We start from the raw sequence: 21,872 nt of genomic DNA, 5'->3' as shown, positions 1-21,872 counted from the left end.
AAAAGTTTTGTGGTCAGGCGAGTAAAAGATTAAGCTACTTGTTCACGATGACAAGAGGTATGTTTGAAGGAGTGAATGTGAGGCTTTCAAACACAACAGCACTGTACCAGCTGTCGAGCACGGTGGTGGTGGTAAAATAGTTCTCTGGAGCTGTTTTGCTGTCAGTGCTACTGATACATTGGATAAAGTGGCTGGAATATTGAAGAAGGACTACCTCCAATTTTTTTTTACTTCATCTCAAATCAACAGATGCGTAAAACCTGACCATAAAAGATAATATTAATAATAAAAACATTAATTTATATTATAATAGAAGCTTATTGACGGCTACCAAAAGCATCTTGTTGAAGTGCAAGTTACTAAGGGACATTTAACCAAATATTTGTAGGGACATATGTATATTGAGCCCATATGTATAGTTTTGATTCTGTGTGGAAAAGAAATTCAAACTTTTGCACCCAATTTTTGATTTTTAAAGTTAATTAAGATTTATCCTGTACAATCGTTCCACCCTGGAAAAAAGCCAAAAGTCACCATGGCATTCATGGATGAAAATTTCCAACCACAACTATACCTAACCTGTTTTAGTTTAAAGTTTGACCTATTGAAAATCCATAATGTTAAGTTATCTTACAACCAAATAACTTAATATCCTTTAAACATGATTTACATACACACAAAGTGACATTTATCTTATTTGGAAAATTAAAAAAAAACCAAACACAAAAAACAGCAGTATTTTATTTAGTTGTACGTGATCGTTTTTGCACTCCAGGTCAGACATTTGTAGACTTCAGGAAAAGTATGATGCGCCGACTCCTGAAAAGCATGCTAGCCATTATGAATGAGAAGTAGAGCCGGTCAGTTTGATGGACGTGAGAAGCTGCAATGGCTAATAACATACAAACATTTTTTTAAATTACTTTTAACCAATCAGAAAACCATATGCAAATATCATGCGGTTAAATTTCACAGTCAAATGAGCTAAGTGAGTCTAATTTCACGAGGACCTATTTAACTGGGATGCTCGTGCCGCGCAAAGATACTGCGGCATTTCCTTTATACTCGTTGAGTCGCAGCGCTTGGTTGGTATCACTCCGCCGGCAGAGGAAATGCTCCTAGACCAATCACATCTGTGTTTACACCATCACCTGTCAAACACACACCCTCTGGTAGATTTTCTCTTTGAAAGGTAGGATTTCTAGGTTTATTTTATCTTTACTTTTTAATGCACATATGAATGCATTGGGGGAGTTAAAGTGTAGTTACGGTGGCGATAGAGTCGGTTCGCCTGCAAGCGACAAGCAGCCGGGGATAGCAAGGTTAGCGTCCCGAGAGCTAGCGTGCTGGAGCTGGTTATCCGTCCGCCTGGCTTGTTTTTTAGCCGATTATCAGAAAGTCCTTGCGCCTAATCATGTCTGGCTGAGGTCGGCGCGAAGCGATGCGTGTTAGCTCAGCGAAAGTGTCTTACTAATATTTTGAGACCTTTAGTTTGCTTTTAACCGATGTTAGTTAGTTAGGACCAGCCGTGCAGTGCGTCCTCAAGCTAGCAAGAAATACATCAGTCGGCTGGAGAAAGGTGCGTTTAGCGAAGCGGTTAGCTAGCACCGTGTACGGCTGCCTTTTTTATTTAGCTGCTGCAACTGATAGTTATAACGGTGCTCCTATTTCCTCCGTTTGTTTCTAGTTTTCTCGCCTAATGTTAGCAAACTAACATCGTGGAAGCAGGTGGTGACCCACAGTGGGAGCCCGTTTAACCCCCACAACCCTCTGCGTGCTGCGAAGCACCGCCACCACCATAACGGAAAGCGCATCTACTGCCAAAAGTCCCGCTTTTAAAACGTTCACTGTGGTAAAAAAAACACTTGTGTAATAGCTCCAAAATGTACCTGAAGTTAAATGACCCTAGACGGTTACATTACATTGTAACTCCATTAATTATTGCTGCTTCATTAATGTGTAAAGACGCATTTAGCGAGGAGCTAATTTCAGCTGCTTACATTACTGTGTCTCGGATAGTTTTATCTGTAAGAGTGCTGCACGTTCATAATTTATAAGCTCTTCAAAAGATTGTTTTTATGTTTGCTCCCACTGTGTAAAGTCTGAGGGTATCTTAAGATCCCACTGCCACTTAAGTATCCCTTTTATTTCCCCTTAAGTAACGTCAGTGTTAAAATGGTATTATGCTGTAATTGCTCTTTTAGCTTGTTCCATCCCGCACAAATATGATCCTGAAATATGACATTTAAAATGGCACTGCTCCTGTATCTGACCAGCTGGTTGCTGTTGGACTAAAGCTATTAAACACGCTTTCAAGAGACACTGCAGCTTTGCTTACAGTGCAAAAAAAAGGAAAGTAGTGGGACATCTATTTTTTTAATTTATTTTTTGTCACATGTGGTGTTTGGAAGCGTTTGCTCTCAGGTTTCCTTAGCTGTTGAATTTGTGAAATCTCAGAGGGAGGATTGTTAGAGAGCAGAGGAGAGGGAGGGAATTGAGGAGGAGAGTGAATCAGCTCGAGACGGTATAAGGTGCAGTGCAGTGTGGGTGTTTACCCAGCCTCCGTGTTGTAGAGCTGTTTGATTTACCTTTGTTCACTTTTACTCTTTCTTTTTATTTTCCTTCCTGTGCATCCAGGAGCTGAAACACACACTCACACTGAAGCGCCTACGGTAGCCGCTAACTGGACGGACTCTCTGGCAATTGACCTTTTGCAGGTAAGCCTGGGCTCTCTTTCTACAGTTCTGGCAGACAATACTACTTCTGAATGATCACGTCCTCCACAGCTTTGTCTTTAGAGGGTACAACTGCTGGATCATTTGCAATGCGGGTGGACTTGAAGAGCTTGGTTCATATGGCATCCCTGAGAGCACACAGTCACGTTTAAGGAGAGAAAGCTCGACTGGAGAGCTTCATAGATGTTAGATAATAAAACAATAAAAAAAACCCCAATCACTTACATTTTTACCGGAAAGATAAAAACAAAACAAAAACTGTCTTAAAACAACTCAACAAAAGTTGTAAGATTAACTTCCTCAGCTGCTAATTGGACTCATAAATGTGTGCTTGTAGTATTCACTGATTTTTATTTTACTGCTCTGTTGCCATAAATAAAATAAAAATTCCCCTTAATCACAAGACTGTATCAGTGTTCCCAAAATGCACAGTTACAGAGTTCAGTGCCTGCCACCCCCTCACCCCCACGTCCTCACCCCCTCGCATAAAGAACTTTATGGCTGCAGCGAAAATAAATGAAATGATATGTTTCTCCTCAATAACATTTTATCTCAGATTACAATAGAAGTGATTAAAGTACACTACATTTTAACATTCTTTCTAATTCAAACTGCATTCCTTTAATATGTTAATATTTATACTTTAAACTGCATAAAGTGTATGACTATCTCTATAACTCATTCGAAGGCTTGTCCTTGAGTTTCTGGACATCGCAGCAGAAATGGGGTGCTGTCACCTTCTCATGTGGTCGGGGTGTAGCTTTAGCCTGCTGTGGGTGTAAATATACTGTGACAGCAGAGGATGCTGATGTTAAACATGGTCAAAGTTGCAGCATATGTGCAGCTAATCCCTGTGAGCTCAGAGAGTCTTCAGAAAGCTTAAAACTTTTTATGAAGGGCAGCCAATCAGAAGAAACGTGGCTTAAATGGAGGATGGCCTCAAAGTGAGAGGAGCTAAAATGACTTAAAATGACTTGTATGTAGTGGATTAACTCAAGGGCCAAATAAGTATTATTTGACAGCTTCTTTGAAGGTTTTGATTACACATTTTAGAATACTTGTAGCAAGAACGAAGCGCTCTTTTTATGCCACTTAAGTTCATCGCCATCTCTTTGCTGTCCACTGTGTGTGTGTTAAATGCAGAGGACAGGCTGCAGCTCGACTTTAAAGACCCGCCAAAACAGCGTCTTTATTTATGTGCTGCTAGATAAATCGATGTTTTTAGTCTAGTTGTGCATGAACCCCTCGAAGCTTGAGTTAGCAGAGATCTTGGAGGTCCTGTGGGTTATGTTTTGGACTCACAATCCTATGGGACCCACTGTTGTGATGCGAGCTGAGCAGATCTGACCTGTGATAGTGCATCACGAGGAATGTCCGCAGCAGTTGTCTTGGACATCTCTGCGCGTTTGACCTGTGATAACCCCGTCCCCGAGGCTTCGCAGCACTGTGTGTTTATCTGACGCTTGTTAAGTGCTAATTGGAGCGTCTCAGGTGCAGCGTGCAGCATCGGTGCAACGCGGCAGAGCCACAGAGGGAGTGTGGTTCTTCAGGGCCTTCTCTAAGCAGTCCTAGAGAGCACAGGGAGGGAAACAATGTGAAAGCAATTTGATCGTAGTTAGTGCTTTATCAGTCTGAGATTTCATGAAAACACAGCAGTGCGTTTCCTCCTCTAAGGTTCTGATTTATTGTTTTTCTTTAAAAAAAAAAATCAATATTCCCATGTTTCCGTTTCAGTGGAATAGTGGAATAAGTCTTGAACCATGAGCTCAGTGGCAGTGTTGACCCCGGAAAGCTTTGCAGAGCATCGCAGTGGTCTCAAGGACCAGGAGATCACAGGTAACGACCTGCACCTTCCCACTTATTTTTATTCTTGCTAGAGTTTTCCCCTCACGAGCCCAAACTAGTGAGCAAATTATTAGCCCAAGTTTAATGTGTTTAGATTTTCTGATATGTGCATTATGTGTTTTTGACACAGGCTTATTTTTATTGTTGTTTGGTATCTTTGTTGTTAACAATCCTTCCCTAGACATACTGTTTTCTTACTCCTTCCTTGCCATTTTTATCTTTATCTCTCCGGGCCAGGCTGCGTCCCGGAGGATGAGGCCTACATCCCTACCTATCTGGAGGCCTTCCCTCCACTGCCGGAGAAGGGAGCACCAGGGGAGAAGGCTGGAGAGCCGCCTTCGGCATGGGGGAGCAAGATCAGACCCATCAAAGCCTCTGTCATCACCCAGGTGAGGAGCCCACTGTGGGGACTGTTAAAAGTGAATGAATGCATTTCTCAGCTCTTTTAATGACGATGGCTGTAACTGAATTTAGCCTCAGGCCTTTTAGCTGCAGTAGAGCAGGTCCAATGAAAGATGCATGTTCTGGGAACAACAAGCAAGAAAAAAACACTTTCAACTCGTCTGTACCCAGGTGTTCCACGTGCCCCTAGAGGAGCGTCGTTACAAGGACAACAGCCAGTTTGGGGAGGGCGAGGAGGCCAAAGTGTGCTTGGACATCATGCAGCGAACGGGAGCGCACATCGAGCTGTCTCTGGCCAAAGACCAGGGCCTGTCCATCATGGTCACTGGCAAAGTGGACTCCGTGATGAAGGCTCGCAAAGAAATCGTAGCTCGATTGCAGACACAGGTAAATGCACTCGTACTACTTACAGTATAATTAAGTGATCTGGATTTGGAAAATATTGGGAGGATATACATATATGTAAGTTTTTACTTTCTGTTTGAAAAGCTGGTCAGAGTGTGTACAAGTAATCAATGTGAGCAAAAGGTTATTAATGCTCTAACACAGGGATGTTAAAGTCATTTTACATAGTGGGTCAGCGTAACTGCCCTTTCTGTCAGTATAAAGAGATTTAACTCAACATATGAGATGGTTACGTTTAATTTTTTTTAAAGAAAAAAGACAGAAAAGAATAATTTCAACAGTATGTGTGAGGTCCTCCTCGTTATAAATGTGTAAAACTCTGTTAGCTCATTGCCCAGAGTGTGCTGTATTTATAACACATACAAGAAAAACAAAAAGTTCTAGTAGATGCTGGAAAAACTGGAACTTTTCAGTCATTTAATTGTTCATCTATTACTAAACTCTTTGGTGTGGAATGAATGACGCTGCAGGTGGAAACTTTATCAGGAGGAAAATCTGCAAATCTTAAGACAATAGTTTGATACTTTATTGATACCGCAAGGGAAAATTTTTTCATTTGTTCAAAATCGATGTACTCCTGTTATCTGAAGCCTTCCAGTGGGCCGGATTGAAGTCTTTGCTGGGCCGATTCTGGCCTTCAGGCCTTATGTTTAATACCCCAGCTCTGTACGAAGTTAAAGAGACAGGATATCCTTAATATGGTCATCTCAGGTACACAGCGTTGGCCGCGAGCACAGGAGTTCCATCTGCCTGCTGTTCGAACCTCTTGTTTGTGAGGGGCAACCAATCAGAAGACAGTCTGTTGTCAGTATTTGTGCAGTGCAGGCTTTACATTTGTTATTCATTCTTGTGTGACTTGCAAAAACAGTGAAACCTCTGAAACTCAGATAAACTTAAACCCGCAGCAAAGAATTTGAATACGCAGCCATCTATCTTTGAACAAAAATCACTGTGAAGCAGAAACATCAGAACAGTGTAACCGGTGGCTAAAAAATGTTTTTGTTTCGCTCTGCGTAATGTTGAAACGTGATCCAAAGACACACACGGAGGGCAAATACCGGCTGCGGCTCGAATAATCCTATCAGGCCAGTTTAGGACAAAAAGTTGAGCCGGAAAATGACCATCAGCTCCCAGGGGTGGCCTTTGTGCCTCAGCAGCAAACATGCTGATTTCCACTTCAGTTGGTGCACTGAGGTGCAGCCCTTTAGCTGAGCTGCAGTTACTGGTTGAAAAAAGTGCAGAGGCTCTCTGTTCTCTTTTCAAGGTCGAATGCTTTTTACCAAGTTTAAAGAAAACTTTGATAGTAGGAATTTTATGTCATCCTGTTACTTTCCCTGGTAGATGATGACTATTAAAAAAAGGTATTTTCTGCATATGTCTGTACATGTGCACAAAGCTCCACCAACATTAGAATTAAAAGGGATTTCTGTGGCTGTTGCTGTACCCTGATAAATAAGAAGGCTTATTTCCATTGGGAAACACTACAAATCTAACTTACTTGCTCCTGAAAACTTTCTCCTGCTCCTCCAGGCGTCGGCAACGGTCGCCATCCCCAAGGAGCACCATCGATTTGTCATTGGGAAGAACGGTGAGAAGCTGCAGGAGCTGGAGCTGAAGACTGCCACCAAGATTGCTATTCCACGCCCGGACGACCCCAGCGCCAACATTCGCATCACCGGCACCAAGGAGGGAATTGAGAAGGCTCGCCATGAGATCCTGCTGATCTCTGCTGAGCAGGTCAGACATGGGTGGGTGGATTGGGGGGTGGGGGTTGTTTTAATAACTAATTTCTGCTCAACCGAAACTAATTGGTCTCGCAATGTGAAAAGATGCACAAACAGTAGCATTAGGAACTAAATTGTTTCTTACTATTCAATATTGAATCGTGTTGAACCATCACCATGACGTCACGTTTGATCGACTCTTCTGTCTGCCGTCGTTCTCCTGCTCTTCCTCACCCACTCACCAGGACAAGCGTGCGGTGGAGCGTCTGTCCCTGGAGAAAGCCTTCCACCCCTTCATCGCCGGAGCCCACAACAGGCTGGTGCAGGAGCTGAGCCTTGAGACAGGGGCCCGCATCAGCATCCCACCGTCCAGCCTGCCTAAGGACGAGATCGTCATCACCGGCGAGAAGGAGGCGGTCGCGCTGGCTGTCAGCCGCATCCGAGCCATCTACGAAGACAAGGTGAGACTGTTTTCCAGAGATTATTGATGCCCCATCCTGCAGACATGGGACATGAGCGACTTTAAGTCCTCTTAGGTCAGAAATCCCCCAAAAATCAGATGCCCTGTTATGTTTACATTGAGTTAAAAGGTCAAAGGTCATCTCTTCCTCCTTTCAAACTGCCCAGACGATCAGCAGATTGAAACCCAGACCTTTGTTGGCTCGACACATTTTCATATTTAAATTCGTATTTTTCAATTGTATTATTTCTTGGTAATACTAGTCTGTGTTTGTGGAGCGGCTGTCTGATCACATTTGACTACCAAAGCATCAGTCAAATGTGGTACTCGAAGAAACAGAGACACGTGTTTGAGTTAAAGATGACAGCTAGGTGCTCTGGGTGTGCTGAATTTAAGCCTGAATTTAGCCTTAAAGGTTTTGTAGCATTATTTGTTGACTAGACAAACTTTAAACCTCAGATCCATAGAAAATTGTTCAGAATAAAGGAAGTCAGCGTTGAAGATGGATTAAAGTCAATCTTTGTAATGGCCTGAACAGTTTTCACTGATTGCTTTTAACCAAATTTAGAGAGAAAGGGAAATTTTCTTAAAGGCCGTTACTGTCCGAAGCGATTGAGCCAGAAAACGACCTCCACTGATGTCTGCTGCTTGGTGGGATCATGTATGGTTGTAAATTGTATCCCCTAGAATTGTGACCTTTCTGTACCCATGATGCTGCCTTTTTTGCATTTTTTTTTATATTGTTTGTATTAGTTGATATATCTATTCTTTATTTCTGTATTTTATAGATGTGCAATGAGCTGCTGTATAGCCACCTTTACCCAATAAAAGCAGGTGTAACAGATTTATATAAAAGGACAAATGTCAGGTTCTTTAAAATAAAAAATTCAGCTTCTTTAAAATATCCATGTTAAGCGGGGTGAGGGGGGGGGTTTAAGTGTGTCATTGGTTGTGCTGTTACAAACGTTTTCACAGTTACGCCTTTGTTTGTGTACGCGCTCAAAGTGAAGCGTTTCTATGCCGACAGCATGCTAGCGTGTGGCTGTGAGCGTTCATGTGACTATTTCTCTGAGCTGCTGTTCATGTGTTTCAAATTCATGACTGGCTCATTATTGGACATATGGGAAGCTGAGTGGCTGATTGGAAATCATCCGATTCTGTCTGCTCCATCAATGCCTTTCTTTTTCCTCTTTTTGTTTTTGTGGTCCACTTGTTTGTGTCATTGAGCTTAAAATAGTTAATTTGCATCAGTACTCATGATGACGTGTTGTTGTTTTGTTGTTGTTTTTGTTTTTTAAAAAACACAGAGTCAAAAATATCAAGCCAAAAATATAAAATAAAGACTTTCCGTATATGTCAGGGGCCTTTTGGTCAGAGTAAAGCAAGTTCGGTCATCACACTGGTCCTGTGCGTCTTTGTGTCTTGTCCAGAGAAAATTTACATCACAATATGCAAACTATGCATGTGCGTTAGATTTCAAGTGGACTTGCAAGCAGTTTAGCAGGAATAACGACTCCAGCTGCATTTGTCCTCAGAATATAATCAAATTTTTACGATTTTGCAGAAATCCAAACAAACAACAAAGCAAATGATAAAAATAGGATCACATACTTAATAAAGGGGAGTCTCGTGTTTGTTAGTTTCATGCATGATTTTTATTTGCTTTTTTCAGTCGTTTGTGCCAGTTTTTTCATCCGGGCTAAATTTGCATTGACATTTTAGACGCTCGGGTGTTTCTGTTACCCTGAACGACTCGCTGTGGGAAAGCAGCGCGCGGTTTAGTTTAAGGTTTTACTGAAGGACACGCATGACTGCAGGCAGCTCAGTGTGGTTATTTTGTTTCACCAGTCTTGTTTTACTTGTTCGCTCCATCCCATGAACCATAAAGCTAATCTGTACCAAAGGTGTTTGATTTAATGTGTTTCTGTATTTAAGGAGGTTATTTAGAGTTTGTGCATTATCTCAACTTTAAAGAAGCTCTGTGAGATGGATGGGTGAAGCAGAGGAACTGCGTGTTTGTAGCAGATGAGCTCCGATGATAAGCAAGCCGGAGATAATGACGAGAGAAAATTGGATTTCACCAGAGAACAACAGGATGAGAATGCTAATGTCATTTAGTGCATATATATGATTAGCAAAAACAAATGTACTTTCTCTGCTGCCTTCCCACTTTCATCTGTCAGTCACCCTCCTTCTGTTCCCTTCTCCTTCCCCTGGGTTATGTCCGGTCTTTTTGTTACTTGACTTTTCCCATCTCCTTCCTGCTTCCCTGATTTCTTTCTTCTTTCTGTCTCCTCTTATGTTTCCATCCATCCCTCAACGAGCTTCTCGATTTACCCACATCCTCTCGCCACGATTGTCTTATCACTTGTCCATGTCCTCCTCGCAGAAGCGGAAGACCACGACTATCTCTGTGGAGGTGAAGAAGTCTCAGCATAAGTACATCATAGGTCCGAAGGGCAACACCCTGCAGGAGATCCTGGAGGCCACGGGGGTGTCGGTGGAGATGCCTCCTCTGGACTCCAGCTCAGAAACCATCATCCTCAGAGGGGAGCCTGACAAACTGGGACCAGCACTCACACAGGTCTACGCCAAGGTGAGAACACGAGAAAACTGTAATTAAAGGACAGAGATGGGGATTGCATTTTGCTTAATGTAATTAGCTTTTGTTATGGCAGAAATGTAGAGAATAAAAGTCCCTGAAGTTGCATTTACAGGGTACATCCAAGAGGTACTCAGACGGCCTAGATTTCCTTTTTTTTTTGAGACTTTATGTTTAGATGTATTTATTTTTAATAGTTCAGAGCAGCAAGATTAACAACCGCAGCAAGTACATCACATCCACATGTTTACAGTGAAAGAAATTGGGAGAGTTGGGCAATGATTAATCTATATGTAGTTTATCAATATTAGAGGCAAACATTTATGATGGATTTGTTGGCCAATCCAGAAGTCCTATAGCAACATCTGGTTTTAAGTCTTGCTTAAACTTTGGTTTTGGGCTCCACCAGGTCAGGATACGTACTCCACCTCACCCTGTGTCTGAAACAAGCTGCTTTAGCTTCCGTGACCATAAAAGGAAATCCGTGGTGAGCTGAAGTCAGCTCGGTACAAGCATTGGAGACTGAGCGTGTAGAGTAGTCTGAAGCCTGAGCTTTGGCTCACAGGGATTACTTGCATGTACACTGATCTCATTTTAAATATTTAATATGGAAAGAAGGAAAAGCCCCATATATCCCCTTTATTTTAAGTTGCAACTAAGCCATTGCAGAAAAACTATTTCTGTGATTTGTCAGTGCAAACATGGTTTTAATGTTTTGTACCCGTTCAGGCTAAGAGCGTAATGGTGGTGGAGGTGACTGCCCCCGCCTGGCTGCACCGCTTCATCATTGGCAAGAAAGGACAGAACATCGGGCGGATCACACAGCAGCTACCACGGGTAAGGAAAGGAGAACAAAGAAGGCGTGGGGTGATCTGAGGTAAAAGCCAGAGATAACACAGAAGTCTCACATCCTGCTCCTGCAGCGTGACAGAAAGCTTTGTGGGGGGAGGCTGTGTTACGGCAGCAGTTGTTGTGCAAAATGGGACCAGTAAAGCAAAAAATGCTGGACAAAACACAGACAGAGAAAAGTGACTGCGGAGGACACTTGATTTTAGAAACTTGACGTCAGCTGAGATGAATTACAGCATGGAAGAATCAACACAGAAGGGGAAACGTCCTAACTGGCTTGCCTTTATTCCTGTCTGTGTGTGTAGGTTCACATAGAGTTTACCGATGGCGAGGAGCGCATCAGTCTCGAAGGGCCGACGGAGGAGGTGGAGCAGGCTCAGGCCCAGATACAAGAGATCATCAAGGACCTGGTCAGTGCAGACACACACGTACACCAACACAACAAAGCTACGGTAGACATGACGTGTACTGTCTTCTGTCACTGAAAGAAATATTGCTGTGTTGGACAAAGCTTTGGAAGAGCCGCACACACTTATGGTTCGGTAGACCTGAAGAGAGATAAGAGAGAATCACGTTTGATTGGTTGAGTGTTGGTTCACATTTATAAATCCAAATCTCCTTTTTCTTACCCGGTGTCCAGCTGGTGAGGATGGACTACACCGAAATCAACATAGATCAGCGTTTCCACAGACACCTCATCGGAAAGAACGGAGCCAACAGTGAGTCGATCGCTTTACTCCTGACCTGAAAACTAAACTGTAGCAAATCTGTCATACTCCCAGGTGGAGCCCTTGTTGCACCTCATTAGTTTGTCTCCCTACCTGCAAAACTAACAAAGAATATGTTTTTAAAAGTGCTTTTATTTCATGTTTTATATAATGGTAATGATCATTTAATCCACACATATCGATGTATTTAGATTTTTCCTGTCAGTCATTCTAGTTGCTTTTAGTTTAGATAATTCAAATGCTGCCTGGGGTAGAATATTTAATGGAAAGCATCAAATTCAGGGTTTTGAGTGATTTTCAAACTGAAAAGTTGTCATGTGGCTGTCGCTGATCTCAGACTTCCTGCAGTGTTTGTGTTGTAAAGCAGGGAACTGGATTGTGAGTCATGAGTCGGGTGTTAGTGACCTGATTTTCATCATGAGAGCTAGTCTTTGATAACAGATGCCAGGCTCTTACCTACAGCACATCAGCGTTCTCCAGCAGGTTTAAAACTGCTCCATCTTTGAGCATGAATCCTATCTGGCTGTTAAGTGATGACGTATGAGACCTGCTTCCAGGTCCAAACTGCGTCCATTAATGCTGTTGTGTTTTTAACATGTTTTAATGCTTTGTATCTTGTTCTGTTTAATCTGAACAAGCCCCTAAAAATAGTCCATGATCTCTGTCGGCCTCTTTGAGTTTTTATTACCACTATTCATCTGCAGCAGAAAAAGCTGAGTTTTTAAAACCTTGCGATGTAACTACGGCCCATCGGCCCATGGTTTGCCACCAGATGTTTGAACAGGTCAGAAAAGAGTCATTCTGAGGCTAACGAAGACTTGAATGAGTACATGAAGCTGAGGATCAGGATTTTTGTCATAGCGAGTAATCCAAACCACGCAGCAGTATGTTGATGACCAACCTCGTGCTGATGATCAATCGTCTCAGTTTTTCTGAAGTTTGGTCAATTTTCAGCATCTTTTTCCTGCCTTGCATTTGTCCCTAACAATCAGGAACCCTCATGTTAATTTTTTTGAGAGGAAAAAAAATTTAGCGTTCATCCTCCCACTTCCCTTTGCTCAGGTGTTTATATTATCCTAACCATAGCTGTGTAGCTAGCCACCACGTAGCACATCATTATAGCTAGCCCAACTTCGGTAACCCTACAAAAGTCACTGCTGTTTAGTTTTCTGTCTTCATTTATGTCCAAAGTGATAGCAGAGCTGTACGTTTTAGTTTTACAGAAATCCCTCAGTCAGAACCTGGTATATCATCTTTATATGAAAACTAGCGAGCTAACTCCCTGCTAACTTCTAACTCTGTTAAGCTTCATTAATCCTGTTTTCGTGGATGTTAAACTTAATTGTTACACCTGGTAGAGCAGCCACACTGATCATTTTATTAAAGATGAAAGAGTTTAGACACTTTTTAACTCTCAGCGATGCCACGGTGTTGTTTTGAGTTTGGACCTGGAAACGTCTGAAGGTGGATAGACGCTATGAAACATGGATTTAGCTTCTAAAGTGTCTTGCAGAAATCTTTTCCATCCTTCATTTCTTTATATCTTGTTAGATAAATAGGAAATGGTTGCAGCATTTTATTAAAACGTGCAAACATGTACTATATAAGACAAAACAGAGTTAGTACAATTCTATGGAGCTTGAACTTCAGGCTTGGATGAATGACAAAACATTTCTCCCTCTCAAAACACTGCATGTAGACAAAAAGAACCAACTTTCAAAGCCTTTTGGACACGTTTTCTTCTAAACATTTTAAGAGAAATAGTTCTCTATGGACTGATTCTTATTTAGCGCTTTTTGCTCTCCCGGATCCTTCAAAGCGCTTTATGCAACATGCCACATTCACCCATTCACACAAGCACTTTCTTCTCTGCTTTAAGTGGTTACCAGCTAACACTGACACACATTCATACTCCGATGGATACTTGTCCTGATGTTTGTTTTTTAAATCATTGTCTCCTTTAGAGTATTAGGGGCAGTGAAGAAGGACATTCTTCAGGTTGTGTTTCAGTGTGAGTGTGCCGGTGTGAGAGTGGGTGATGTCAGGTTTTCACTCTTATTTCATTTCTGCTGTTTTCCCTGTATCACTACAGTAAATCGTATCAAGGAGCAGTACAAGGTGTCTGTTCGAATCGCGCAGGATTCTGAGCGAAGTGGCCTGGTGCGGATCGAGGGCGATCCTAAAGGAGTACAGCTGGCACGCAGAGAGCTCATGGAGATGGTTCAGAGGATGGTGAGAATGGACTCAAAGCATAGGTTCATTGGTTTGATAGAGCCAGATGACATAAAGAGCTTTATGTCTTACGTTTTTGTCATTTCAAGGAAAACGAGCGCACCAAAGATCTGATCGTGGAGCAGAAGTTTCACCGGACGATCATCGGACAGAAAGGAGAAAAAATCAAAGAAGTTCGAGATAAGTTTCCCGAGGTGAACGTCCTCTGTGACCCGAGACTTTGTCTGGCCTTGTCGTCACCGTTCAATGATTTGTTTTGACTCAGCTGTAATGTAATTTGGTGATTATCATCTCGCTGCCTTCTAGGTCATTATCAATTTCCCCGACCCGTCGCAAAAGAGCGACATCGTCCAGCTCAGAGGTCCAAAAAATGAGGTGGAGAAATGCGCCAAGTTTCTCCAGAAAATCATTGCTGACCTGGTACGACCCTCTGTTTTTGTCGTCTTGCCTCTCCCTGTCCCTCAGCCCTTACACAGGTTTCTTTCTCTCGCAGATTGAAAATAGCTTCTCGCTCTCCGTTCCCATCTTCAAGCAGTTTCACAAGAACATAATTGGCAAAGGGGGCGCCAACATTAAGAAGGTGAGATTTATTTTTTTTACAGGTTCTGTCCAAATCTGACTCCTAAAATTATTAGATCAGAATGTAGCGTTTAAGACAAAAACTAACGGCAGACGCTCGCACTGCCAGATCCGCGAAGAGACCAACACCAAGATCGACCTGCCAACGGAGAACAGTAACTCGGAGATGATCGTCATCACGGGCAAGAAGAACAACTGCGAGGCGGCCAGAGACCGAATCCTCGCCATCCAGAGAGAGCTGGTGAGACATGGCTGCTTTTGGTTGATGTTTGAAGAGTTTTGAAGAAAATAGATTTTTAAAATCTACTTTCTTTTTGTTTCTTGGATGAATAATTTATTAAATCTTTCGATTAGAGTCATATCCATAGACGATCAGTGGAGTTGTTAACCTGAAAAAACACTCCTAACTTGCATTAGGAAAATCAGCGGGTTGCTTGCTGGCTTTAATCTTATTTTATATTTTAAAGAGTCGATATAAACTTAACTTCTTCAATAAACGGCATCTTTGCCATTATGGCAGTTCTAGACTTAAAAAGCAGAATTTAATTCTCCCTACACCGCTCGACTTTTTGAAACCACATATGCAGAGATGAACTATTAGATATGGTTCTGAGCCAAAATTCGCTTTCTCTTGTTTTTTTATCATCTCTCCAATCCCACAGAAGGGTACAAAATTCTCCAAAGTAATATTAAAAAGAGGAAAAAATGACAGTGGGTTAAGATTTCTTTGTTAAAAGAAGCTGGAGATATTATATCTCTTGGCTGGCCTGGGAACACCACCGTATCGCCCCAGATGAGCTGTAGGAGGTGGCTGAGGTTCCCTGCTCAGACCTGCCCTCTGCAACCCCAGCCTGGATGAGCAGCAGAAGGTGGATGGACTGAATATTTATTGGTTTCCTCTGTTGGGAATTAATTACGTCTTCTAAAATGTTCGTCTTTGTCGTCAGTTTTTAAACTGCATGAAAATCTCAGCCTGTCCCTCTCCGTCCCTCCAGGCCAACATTAAAGAGGCAGAGGTCACCATCCCAGCCAAGCTGCACAACTCTCTGATTGGCTCAAAGGGCTGCCTCGTGCGCTCCATCATGGAAGACTGCGGCGGCGTCCACATCCACTTCCCCTCTGAGGGCTCCGGCTCCGACAAGGTCACGATCAGAGGGCCCGTCGGTGAGGTGGAGAAAGCCAAGAAGCAGCTGCTGCAGCTGGCGGAAGAGAAGGTGAGCAGGAAAGAGCGAATAAATAGAAGAGGTGACTAAAAGTTTAAATACTTACATCCTCCTCCCGTCCTCTGCCTTTCGCAGCAAGTAAACAACTTCACCGCTGAGCTGCAGGCCAAACCAGAGTACCACAAGTTCTTAATCGGACGGGGCGGGGCCAATATTCGCCGCGTCCGAGACCGGACGGGCGCCCGGATCATCTTCCCGTCGCCTGACGACACAGAGCAGGAGCTGATCACCATCGTAGGGAAAGAAGAAGCCGTACGTCAGGCCCAGAAGGAGCTGGAAAGTCTGGTCAAAAATCTGGTGACGACCTTTGTCCTACAAAACATCACCATTTAATTCATGTCTTGATTGTTGATTTTTCAAATCAACAATCTCGCCGTCTCCCTTTGCAGGACGACGTGGTGGAGGACAGGATGGTGGTGGACGTTCGCCATCACCGCCACTTCGTGTGTCGGAGAGGACAGGTGCTGCGGGAGCTGGCTGAGGAGTACGGCGGCGTGGCTGTGAGCTTCCCTCGCACTGGAGCGAACAGCCAGCGGGTCACGCTGAAGGGAGCGAAGGACTGCGTGGAGGCCGCAAAGAAACGCATCCAGGAGATCATCGAGGATCTGGTGAGAGACGGAAAACGCGTAGAGACAAACGGTCGCTATCTGCACTCAGGTCAAAGCTGATTTATAAGAATCTGACTGTGTGAACGTCACAGAAATCCTGTCAAAAGTAGCTGCAAGTTTTCTACTTTGGACAGACATGGATGTTATTTCAAGGACTCTTCAATAAGTTCATTATTTATAATTGGAATCGAACCTGCTCCCGGTGTGCTCACCTTTTGTGTTTTCTTCTTTCCTCCTCCTCCTCTCTCTCGAGCAGGAGTCCCAGGTGACCGTGGAGGTGGCAATCCCTCAGCGCTACCATCGCGCCGTCATGGGCCCCAAAGGCTGCCGCATCCAGCACATCACCAGAGAGCACGAGGTGCAAATCAAGTTCCCTGAGAGAGACGACAGCGCTGCAGGTTAGAAACGACCCACGACGTGCACCCGCAGCTACGTCCTGCTGCTGCTGTGAAGATGTTGCCGCTGCAGAGGGGTTTATGTTGCGGTTTAGCACACTAGGTTAGAAATGAGCAGGCCTTTCTCAAGTTTCCTCCCTACCTGCTCATCTGTCCGCATCAACATTTAGAACAGCTGATAAAGGGAAATTAAAATGTCAAAGAAGAGATGGGAGAAATAACGGTCAGTCAGTGTTATGATTGTTGACGCTGCATAGTCGCACAGCACTGTGCACTTTCCCTGATGGCAACACAAACACAATTAGCTGTTCCTAGCAGAGTCGGGTAGAGTGTAATTCTTCAATCCTTCAAGTTCCACCAGATCACGATCTATTGATGGCAGTGAGTCTGTAGCATGTGTAGTATTTCGTATTCTTTTACATGTATAAAAAAAATCAGTGTTTAAGAGTTGTATATCAAAATACAAACTTTTAATCCCTGTTTTTCTCATTGTAAACTTGCAGCTCAGGAGGTTTCGCCACAGGAGAACGGTGAGGTTAGTCCAGAGGCGGAGTTTGTGCCCCGCAAGTGTGACATCATCACCATTTCTGGGCGGGCAGAGAAATGTGAGCTGGCTAAAGCAGCCCTTCTGGTAGGCGCTATCTTCATTAAGCTGAGATGTGACGCTGTTTAACGTTCATTAATATCTCTGAGCACATGCCCTGTGACTCCTCCTTCAGGCGTTGGTGCCCATAACAGAGGACGTGGAGGTGTCTTATGAGTTGCATCGCTACATCATTGGCCAGAAGGGCATTGGAATCAGGAAGATGATGGAAGACTACGAGGTAAGGCGACACGCTGCTGCTCTCTGGTGCCATCTACTGGGACTTTCTATACCCGTGCTTTCCAAACGTGTGAACTTTGGGGTTTTGTGTACGTAGGTGAACATCTGGGTGCCGCAGCCTGAGAAGCAGCTGGATGTGATCAAGGTGACGGGCCTGGCAGCCAACGTGGAGCGAGCCAAACAGGGGCTGCTGGAGAGGGTGAAAGAACTGCAGGCCGAGCAGGAGGACAGGGTACAAGCACACACTGTCATGTTTATCATCACAGTTCAGTTTTTCATTTGCTTCTCGTGATCGTAGCGACAGATTTTCAGATTATTCATCATCCACAATCATTACGCCATCCATCCAGATTAGACAAACCTCTTTAAAAAACTTTGAAAGGGGGAAAAAATGGAACCACAAGTTTAATTCTTAAAGTTAGGAGATTACCACAGGGGGTCATGATTTCCTGATAGCAGTGAATGTGTAGCGTGTGTAGTATCTCTTATTCTTTAACATGTATTTAAAAAAGAAAGAAAACAGTGGCTCTGTCTCCTCTCAGGCCCTGCGTAGTTTCAAGGTCACCATGTCTGTGGATCCAAAGTTTCATCCCAAGATTATCGGCCGCAAAGGAGCCGTCATCTCTCAGATCAGAAAAGACCACGACGTGAGCATCCAGTTCCCCGACAAAGGAGACGAGCAGCAGGTCCGTTTCCCTTTTTTGTCTTTTCCTGGCTCTGTGCCGAACCGTTCCCATTGATCACTTCAAATCCTTTCCTTTTCCTCCCAGGATCTGATCGTAATCTCGGGGTACGAGCGTAACGTGGAGGAGGCGCGCCAGGCCATCCAGCAGCTTGTCGCTGAGCTGCAGGAGATGGTGAGCCAAGACGTTCACCTGGACCCGAGGACCCACGCCCGCATTATCGGGGCCCGCGGCAAAGCCATCCGCAAGCTGATGGAGGAGTTCAAGGTTGGTTTGGATCGATTCATAGATCGCTCGTTTTGAAGTTAAACGAGGAAATGTGTGATCTTCACTCCTCTGGTTTCTCAGGTGGATATCCGGTTCCCTCAGCCGGGGTCGGACGAGCCTGACAAAGTGACGGTGACGGGCCTTCCTGAGACTGTTGATAACGCCATCGATCACCTGCTCAACTTGGAGGAGGAATATGTGAGTTCACTGAATATAAGACAGAGATGCAGTTACAGCACACGTCCTGCACATGCGGCTAAAATTCCATCCTCAGCAGTGATGAACAAACCCATTTTAGGAAAGGTCATGAAATATGAGATGATTGGGTTTTACTTTAACGGCGTTGCATGATTTTTAAAATCACAGGAGGTCAAAATGACCTCTTTGGCGGTTCTAGGGTTAAACATGACGAGCATGCTTCTCAGTCAAGCGCTAGCAGTCAGAAACAGGACGCGATCTAAGAACAGCAGCGAGGTTCAAAGCAGCACAGAGGTACAAGAGGAGACGACCTTGAAGGGGAGATCAGCCAAATTTAAATCTGGTTGTTTTGCTTGTTTTACATTTCTGTATTTTTAAATCTGTTTTTGTTGGATTTGAGGAAATATTCATGATATTAATGAACTCTGAGGCATAATAATCATAATTAAAACCCACCGATGAAAATGTGTTTTTCCAATAAATTGTGACAGAAATCCCCCCCAAAAAACACTTTATCTGTTGAGGTTTGCGAGTTATTGTACCAGATAAAGAGATTTGTGGTATATTTGCAATCATGTTTCTGTTATTTTGTAAGTATGTTTTAAATGTAATATATTGCTTTACATGCCTTCGGGGTAACAAGTAGATCCACAGGATTCCGGCCAGGAAATGAAAATCATTCTGACTCATCAACAAAGGCTGTTTTCAGGAGCAGTTTTCCTTCTGTTCATCTCTCTCAGCTGCTCAGCGTGACGGAGACAGAGACTTTGGCAGCTTACATGAAGCCTCCATCTCGCTACGGAGGGGGAGGCGGAGCAGGTGGAGGGGACGACAGCAGCGGGGGTCCGGCTAAGGGCTTTGTGGTGCGGGACGCTCCCTGGAACGCGGCTGGGAACAAGGTGGGATGTCTTAGTTTAATGACATGATCCTTTTGCTGGAGGGATGTCTGTGCAGTAAGGGCCCATCAGACCGTGTGTTTTCCTTCCAGGCTCCCGACATGAGCAGCGCCGAGGATTTCCCCACGTTCGGGACAGGCGTAGCCCCAAAGCAGGCATCGGCCTGGGGCCCCAAGAAGTTCTGAAGCTGTTCATCTGGAGAAAAACCAACAAAACTTCTGTAAAGTAGACGATGAGAGACAGAACAAATCTCAAATCTAATTGCTGCTCGCCTTCCCCTCCTCTTTAGTGACCTTCCTTTTGTCTCTCTTTCTCTGAACCACCCCTCCTCACTGTTCTCCTAACAACCAGCCACAATGAATTCTGGGAGAACTATTCCTTCTTTCTTCCTCCTGTCTCCCTGAGTACCTCCTCCTCCTCTTCCTTCCCCCGAGAGAAAAAAAACATTGAGTCCTTTGTCCATAGTTTTGCCGTCCTGCTCTTCCTCTCGGTTCAACCACTTTTGTTTGTTTGTTTTTTACTCCTCCTGCTTCCAGACTCCGCCCCCACCCCTTGACATCACGTCAGCGCGGTACATAAGAGAAGTTTGACTTTGTCAGAGGGCAGCGAGGAGGCATCCTCACGTACCTGACGCAAACCTAAAGAGAGGAGAGTGTGGTTTTGTTTTTTAGAGCGAGAAGCGTTTGTAAGCACCGACGACTTTTAAAGATTTCCTCTGGTTTTTACGAAGAGCTTTCTCATTTCCAGTTCGCTAATGTGGTGCAGTGGGCTGTATCCGTGCGTTGATGGGCTCAGGAAAGGTTTTTCCACCCATGAGTCTCTTTAAAAAAAAAAAAAAAAATTATTTCCAAACTGGGAGCAAAAAAAACAAACAGCTGCTGTAGTTCTTTTTAAATAATAAGTCAGAAGACGTGGAAGTCCTGCACTGGTTGTTTTGTAATGAAGGTTGTTTTTTTGTTTTTTTGTTTTGTCACAACTGTTTTATTTATTCAGAAAAAAACAAAAGGAGCCATTTCATTTGAACTACTGTGACCATGCGTTTTTATAAAGCACTCGCTGTAGCTTGCAACCTTGCGTCTGGGAGTGAATGCTGTACGTCAGGGGTGAGAACATGTTACTAGTTGTTCGAAGTGTACAAAGAACTTTTCGCTATTTTTTTAAATCTGTGTGGGATTCTTATTCTTTTTGTTGTTGTCGTTGTCCTTCTTGTTGGTTTCTGGTATATTTGAAAGACTCTGTATGCGTGTGCGCGCGTGCAAGTTAAGATGTATATTTGAAAGAAGCTGAACCAAACTTTTACTTGGTCTTTGTCCGTTTGTCTGCTCGGAGCTCATCCTGAAGGGTTTTTTCTTGTTTCTTTTTGTTTGTTTGTTTGTTTGCTTTTTTATTTACCTTCTGAACTCATCTTTAATTCAGACGTGCTGCTTAAAGTGACATCTCTGTTCCAGGATAAAAAAAGAAAAAACTCAACCATAAACAGCCGCACTTTGGTTTCCTCTCCTTCAGGTGCTTCATTTTACGGATATTTCGTAGCAAAAATAAAGATGCCCTTTTTTTGGTTCTGAGACTTAAAATGTGAGCTCGTTGCTAAATTATACAACCGACCCAGACTTCAAGCAGTTTAGCTAAACCGTGCTTGTGCCTGGAGGTTTAAAGGAATACTTGATCATGTTGGAAAATATGCTAAGAATTAGCTGAGAAAATCAGAGCAGGCGATTGTCCATTAAAGCAGGAGGAACTGCAGCTGAACTTCAGTTAAAGATGACTCTGCCGTGAGCGGCACTGCCATCATTTCGCGGCATCAGCAACTTAAAGTGGACCTATGCCTTATTTTCTGTCGTATACATTTATACAGTGCTCATTTATTAGACCACCACGCAGTGTAACGTTTATACTACAGCTGACCTAAATCATCAGTGTTGGTAAATGCCAAAATAATTATGTTTCTATAATTAAAAACATGTTTCATCCATTGACTTTAATGTTTATTAACATTAAATTATGACTTATTATTTAAGTCGGCATGCTAAATTACAGTTATTTACATGAAATCCTGAACAGAAAATTTATTTGTGTGGTGGATTATTTCCTGAGTTCTTAGAGAAGTTGAGAGTAACCCCTCAAAATTGTGAGTTATTGTTGTATTTGCATAATAAATAATATCAGTTGTTGTTATATTTAGTTTTAAAGAGCTTATGATGGATTTCTAACATGTTTT

General features: G+C 43.4%; 1 protein-coding gene across 1 annotated transcript; it reads left to right on the top strand.

The window, feature by feature from the left end:
- The first annotated feature begins 1,104 nt into the window (after positions 1 to 1,104).
- Positions 1,105 to 21,866, top strand: hdlbpb (high density lipoprotein binding protein b). The gene is made up of 28 exons (XM_005751529.1): positions 1,105 to 1,192; positions 2,638 to 2,717; positions 4,470 to 4,571; positions 4,818 to 4,969; positions 5,154 to 5,369; positions 6,918 to 7,124; positions 7,357 to 7,572; positions 9,961 to 10,167; positions 10,903 to 11,010; positions 11,328 to 11,432; positions 11,663 to 11,741; positions 13,843 to 13,982; positions 14,072 to 14,176; positions 14,289 to 14,402; positions 14,476 to 14,562; positions 14,671 to 14,802; positions 15,557 to 15,775; positions 15,860 to 16,081; positions 16,174 to 16,392; positions 16,649 to 16,790; positions 17,291 to 17,418; positions 17,507 to 17,611; positions 17,708 to 17,842; positions 18,153 to 18,296; positions 18,381 to 18,560; positions 18,642 to 18,758; positions 19,499 to 19,657; positions 19,747 to 21,866. The coding sequence occupies exons 3-28, from the start codon at positions 4,496 to 4,498 to the stop codon at positions 19,837 to 19,839; spliced, it is 3,807 nt and encodes a 1,268-aa protein (XP_005751586.1). The 5' UTR covers positions 1,105 to 1,192; positions 2,638 to 2,717; positions 4,470 to 4,495; the 3' UTR covers positions 19,840 to 21,866.
- The last annotated feature ends 6 nt before the right edge of the window (positions 21,867 to 21,872 follow it).

Source organism: Pundamilia nyererei, unplaced genomic scaffold (assembly GCF_000239375.1).
Source record: "Pundamilia nyererei isolate P.nyererei 1_Seehausen unplaced genomic scaffold, PunNye1.0 scaffold00315, whole genome shotgun sequence".
NCBI classification, from domain to species: domain Eukaryota; kingdom Metazoa; phylum Chordata; class Actinopteri; order Cichliformes; family Cichlidae; genus Pundamilia; species Pundamilia nyererei.
The sequence above is the reverse complement of the archived record's forward strand: the minus strand, read 5'-3'. Positions and strand labels throughout refer to the sequence as shown.